Here is a 6,181-nt window from a genome sequence, read left to right on the forward strand (position 1 = left end):
ATGCATGCATATGCCCCTGCCTGTTAAATGGTACATTATGCACAGCGCTGCCTGCTACATCTGTTATCGTGTCGACGACGCTAAAACTTTTTTTTTTTTTGGTTTGGTTGCCTGTCGTACGTGTCTGTGTTTGCGGCCGGCCGGTACAAAATGCAGAGATGGAAAAGACAGTAAAAGAGGGTCTCAAAAATAGGGTGTCAGCAAGAGTACATATAAGAGTTCCCCTTATACATACATGCATGTCGTTAATTACTAATCTGCCTCATCTTCCTAGCCTCCCATTTTACAGTGCAAAATAAAGAAGAAGAGACAGCAAGCAGGCTGAGTAGGAGATTATATTAGGCGCTTAGCATGGTGGGAGGTAAAGTAGAGAGGGGTCGCGTGGTATTTTGGGTCTATAGTACCCACGCAATGCAATGCAATGGTTGATGACGGTCTCGAGCTGATGAGTACGTGTGCTGCATGTGACGAGCAAGAGGTTGCACCGTACAATCATTACCGGCACACAGAAAGGTCGACATTTGGTCGCCAAGTCGTTTCAGGGCACTATGCTGTGTCTCGGCTTTGCGACGCAACGCAATATGGTGTGGCTAGCTTTATTTAGCTCTTGCATTTCTCTGTCATAATATTGTTTGCTTCGCGTCGCCGAGTCGAAAAATACAACAGAAAAAAGGCAAATGCCTGCACAGGTGCCAAGACATGCATGCAAGCTCGCTCTAAGAGTTTTCCAAGTCTATACTTCCCATGCATCTTGATTATTTTTTTTTCGATCCGACGAGATCCAAAGAAAATTATGTCCTGTCTCCAACAAGTCCTTGCCTCAACTTTCAATCTTTCTGTATTTTTGGAAGAAAAAAAAATCGATTCAGTACCAGTCGGATATGATGAGAGGTGGAGGTGAAATAAAAGACCTGAAAACAATTTGCATTGAAGGAGGAGTGCCTCAAGGAAAACAGGTACGCTACGCGATCAACTAAGATAGCATATGAGTAGCTAGTTGATCATGTACCTTACCATTAGAAATGCATGCAGTGCAGAGCAACAAAAGAAGAGCATGGCAATGTAGTGGACGCAGTCATACATTATTCTCACATACACTACAATATATATAGAAAGGGAAGTTCTCCCATACATAGAAAGGGCCCTTAGTACTAATTGAGAACCATCTATACCAGATTCATTAATCTCAGTTGCATGACTGATACTAAAAAAATAGTCGCCTAATGTACAAGAGGTAAAGATAAACAAAGTATAGAAATGTCTAGGGTAATTTGCGTATTGTTCAAGGTTCTTATGTAAAATATATTGCCTTAGAGCATATCCAACTATTCTGGAAAAAGGTTCCTAAATCTTAGTTTAATAAGTTATTAGAAAAAACACGTCTCTAATAGTATCCTAAACGATGTTGCTGAATTTAAGAAGTTGCTATTTTATCTTTTTTTTTTGTCCTCCACATTTGGCAACCCGAGAGGGACTCCTCAAAGCACATTTTCGTGCGAAATTAGTGTTCTATGCCTTGTGTTTTTATTCTCATTTTATTTTATTTTAATAAACTCGATCTTGGATACTATGTGGAAATTTTTTATTTCTGCAGTTTAGGGTTTAGGGTAACCTGAGTTATAAATGCATTTAATTTTAGCTTGATCTGAGCCATACTTCTTCATTTTTAACCTAAATTTAAGAAAATAGATGAGCATATACAAGTTCAAGTATACTAAAATATGGCATATATCAAGATACGTTCACGGAGGTTTAATACAATGATTAAAACGTTGTATTGTTTGTTGATACATTTTTCTATAAATGTGGTCAAAATTATTCAACAAAATAAACAGTGTTATGCTTTTGAAACCGAGCGAGGGAGCAGTAATGCAGTATTACTCTACGAACAAAGAGTGCGTCGCAATAATTGCAACGTCCATGTGATGGACGGTCTCGCGGCTACGTACGGCCGGCCGGGGTTGTGTGTGTGTGTGTCCACTGAAAAGACTTGTGATGAATTGATGACAACCAACACCACAGCTAGCGGGCAGCCAAAACAATATGTGCAGCATTCATTCATGAACGGTCTCCAGATCCAAAATCGTGGCAAGATCTCTCCGAAAATCGTCTACTAACTAATGCAGCATTCGTGCATATTAAATTCGGTCCCGTATGCATGCATCGATCGGCACCTAGATCGGGGGATGTTGCCAGTACCATAGATGAGCAAACGGACCGCACGACACGGCACAGTCTAAATAGGCACGACACGATCAGGTCCACGGGTCTACCGGGCCGGGCCTGCACAGTACTGCGTGCCTCGTTAGGAGTCCACGCACGGCCCTTCAGGCCATTTTTCGGGCTAGGCCAGCCCGAAAAGCCCTAGCCCAAAAGAGTGTTGGGCCCGTCCGAATCCCGGTAACAGAAAAAACACAGCTTGAACAGTTTGAATAAAAACATGCACAATTCAACATTCAACACATTTTGAATAAAATGTACATAAATATTGAAAACCTTTCTAGATAAAACTCACACCTCGTGAGAAACCCTAAAAAGAAAAAAAGAGTACATCTGACAATGGTGACGACGAGGCGGTGACGACCGTGGATAAGCGAGTGGTGAAAGGTCAAGAGGAGCTGAGCAAGAGAAGCCATATGGGAGTGGGACACCGGGAGTCTGGGACGCGATGGGGGAGGCTGGGCCTTATGCCCCGCACCCCGACATCGGGCCGACCCCGTGCGTACCGTTTTATGGCGGGCCGAGCCGGGCCGCCTAGCGGGCACTGTCGGCAACCCAACCCAGGCACGACATGGTTTATTAGGCCGGACCGGGCACGAACCCAACCGGGTCGTGTCGTGCTTGAGCTGGGCCAAAAAATCGGGCCTCGAGCTACATGCTCATGTATAGCCAGTACCAAATTAATTTCCAGGCACGCGCTGGTACAAGAAATATATATCGACATGCAAAATAAATAGAATAAAAACAATGTAGAAATTACATTATAAAAATATAATTACAATGACCTCGCTCCTCCATTCATTCTGATTTGCTGTGAAGAGAAATTAAAACAGTTTAGTCTCACCAAAGGAAGGAAGGAAGAAAGAAGATGCATGTAGACGTAGTAGTAGTTAACATAAGATCTACTGATTTGCATATATATACACAGATCACAGACACAGCACCACCACTTACGCACGCCTAATCACCTCACCAATGCAATCCCCTAGCTTCTTTCTTAGTAGCATCCAAAATCCGTCCTCCCCTTTCAATTTGTACGCACGCAGGTAGGTACGTACGTACACTTAAGTCTCGCAAAATTAAATTAACGCATCGATCGATCCATCGAGTGGTCGCCGTCGTCTCGATCAATCCATCGTCGTCTTGTAGTACAAAAGGAAGACCACGCGCGCGCCTGCATGCCGGCCCGACAGCCCCTCCGCCGTTGGTGATCACGTACTGGTCATGGCATGAAGAGCTTGTTGCCGCACTTGCAGCGCCACACCTCCGGGTAGTACTCCCACTGGGGGCCGACGCCGGGCTGGATGGCCACGCGGGTGGCGCGGCACGGCGCGCACCGCCCGCACCTCGCGCGGCACGTCGGCGGCGACGACCCCGGCCCCGCCAGCAGCCACCGCCGCCGGGCGGCTGGGAGGACTTCGTCGGCGGCGGCGGCAATTGCCGTCGACGAGTCTACTCGCCTCCTCGCCAGCGCCGCTGCTGGCAGACGGATGGGCCGCCGCCCTGCCGCCACAACTGCATGCACATGCAGTACATTCACGTACGTGATATGAGCTGAAACATCTTCTTGATGGAGGTGACAATAAGATTACGTACTAATCAATAGACGTGCATGATGGAGGTGAGGGCCGGGTGTATATATTGGTACTATATTTTGTGTGGTTACCGTTAGGACCTACACTAATGATAGGCTCCTGGAAGGGCTAGCTAGGGGGCATATGGTTGGTGTCCTAAACGTTAAGCGAGTGAGACCAAACTAGAGCGCATGCAGTATTATCTGTGACCGACTGGCACGTACGTACGCCGCCCACCACGTCGCCATGGTCGATCAGGCTATAGAAAGAAAGAAAGCTACGGCCTACGGGCAGATTCTCTCTGGCTGGTCTCCCTGCCTGCACTGAAAGTGTGTCGCCTGCTATCCCTATGCATGAACGTGTGTCTGTCTGTGTCCGGGTGTGCTTTTCTGGACCAGCCTCGTCAGAGTCAGACTGCCAGTGCCGTGGTGGGGTGGGGCTGGCGCCCGGGACGCCTGGCTGCAGCGCGGTGCAGGGGCGTTGCTGTTTGCCTGGTAACATAAACCATTTTAAGTTTTTAATGGTCACGTCGTAACCATATATATATATATAGTTGCTATTTGGTCTGGATGCGAGCAAGATGTGCTCGGAGAGGATGGAGCAGACACAAGCGAATGGATTTTCCTCGTGTGCAAGATTCTACACGCAACACTGGGTTTGCATGCATCAAGAGACAAGAAAACTAATGCCTAGCTTGCCGAAATTTGAATGTAATTGTTTCAGAAAATCTCACCAAATATAATAAAAAGGACGGACATGCATGCGTGGCAGTGGCACACACAACCCGGCCAGCAGTGTTCTACTTCTCCGAAACTAATAAGGACGGCAACACAAGCTAAGGCCTACTAGTAGTTAGGGTCGTTAGTTGATTAATTAGTAGTTCAAATTTGTACCTGCTTTCTTGTTAGTTGCTTTACAGCAAGGTGTCACTGAAGATAGAGGCAAGGAGGGAGGGGGCGTTTAAGGGAGGTAAACCTATATCTACTTTGTATAGCTATATAGAGTAATTAAGAAAGAACAACACCATACCTAGCAGGCTACTTAATTGTTAAATGAGCAAGATGTGTATCTTATCTATCTAGCTGCTAATCCTAGTGGAAATTAAATAAAACTAAGTGAACATGCATGTGAACACCTAGCTAGGTAGCATATAGCACCTTGAGGAACCAAACTTAAAAGTTAGATTAGCAGCTAACTTGTTAGTCAAGAGCTAGGGAGAAGGCATCGAAATGGGAGTTGAAACGCATGCATGAAAAGACCGGAAACTAAAAGAGAGAGAATCGAAGACACAAAGCCTACACGCGCGCTCTTCTTTTCGCGCCAAGATAAGGTCTTGGCAAGAGCTAGCAAGCAGCCCTCGAACAAAAACAAAAGAACGAGCACGTAGGTACGGCCAGCAGATTAATTAAAAGCTGTAGCCTTTGGCACTCACCCAAGGCCGCGGCGAAGATTGCGGCGGCGAGGAGGGCGGCGGCGTGGCAGCGGCGCCGGCTCGTCCGCCTCCGGCAGCTCACGGCGCCCATATCGCGGCGGGAGAAGAGCTCGCAGGCAGCTGCACTCGCTCGATCGACCGTCGGTCCAGATCCAGCTTCAAGAGCGCGAACCACGACGCGCGGTGCTGCCCCGTAGACGCTACCTCCGTGCGGTCCCGGCAGCTCGCTCGCGCTGGCCAGCAATGGCGGCAAGCGGAGCAGGCAGCAGACAGCTGTGGTCCGGTGCCCGGCCGGCCGGTGGCCGATCTGAGACTGAGCTGTGACCTGTGAGCCGATCCTCGCAACGCTCCAAGCGCGAGGGCGTGCGTGCGGCTGGCAGAGTCAGCCGGTCACAGACACAGACTCACAGGCCGGCTGCCACACGCTTTTGAGAGAGAGAGGTGATTTGGAAGAAGAAAGGAAGAGGGTGTAGCGAGGGCAGGCGGTGGTGATGGCGCCTGTTGAGAGGAACAGATCAGAGCAGGCAATGAGAGGCCGCAGCATGTGTGCACAGCGCAACGTGACTTGTGATTGTATTAGGTAGTACCTGCCAGCCTGCCTCTGCCCGCCCGGGTCACCCGGCCGGCAGCCTTGACCAAGAGGGGACGAAGGAGCGGCAGGCAGGAAGGGCGCGCACGCCACTCCGTCGTCCTCGACTCCAGTCGATCTTCAGTAACTCTGCACTGACTCACTCTTCTTTTTTTTTACAGCCTAATAAAAATAACGGTAAAGCTCTTGCCGTTCTTTTTCTTAAAAAAAAGTAACTTTAAAAAGACTGCACAAGTATGTATGGCTATTCTGCGGAGACCTATATACCCTTGCCGTGTGCCAAGCGACCGAATTTTTTTTGCAGTTTGACCCTTTCTCGAAAAAAAAAAATCACGTTTCGACCCTAAAAAATTTTAATGTTATTTT

At 47.9% G+C, this 6,181-nt stretch overlaps 1 protein-coding gene across 1 annotated transcript; it reads right to left on the reverse strand.

Annotated features, from left to right (window-relative positions):
* Positions 1-3,109: 3,109 nt before the first annotated feature.
* On the reverse strand, positions 3,110-5,752 carry LOC100278247 (uncharacterized). The gene is given in 2 exon segments (NM_001151585.2): positions 3,110-3,735; positions 5,227-5,752. Coding segments are annotated over 2 exon segments (384 nt in total). The 5' UTR covers positions 5,318-5,752; the 3' UTR covers positions 3,110-3,442.
* Positions 5,753-6,181: the final 429 nt, after the last annotated feature.

Source organism: Zea mays, chromosome 4 (genome assembly GCF_902167145.1).
Source record: "Zea mays cultivar B73 chromosome 4, Zm-B73-REFERENCE-NAM-5.0, whole genome shotgun sequence".
Lineage (NCBI taxonomy): Eukaryota > Viridiplantae > Streptophyta > Magnoliopsida > Poales > Poaceae > Zea > Zea mays.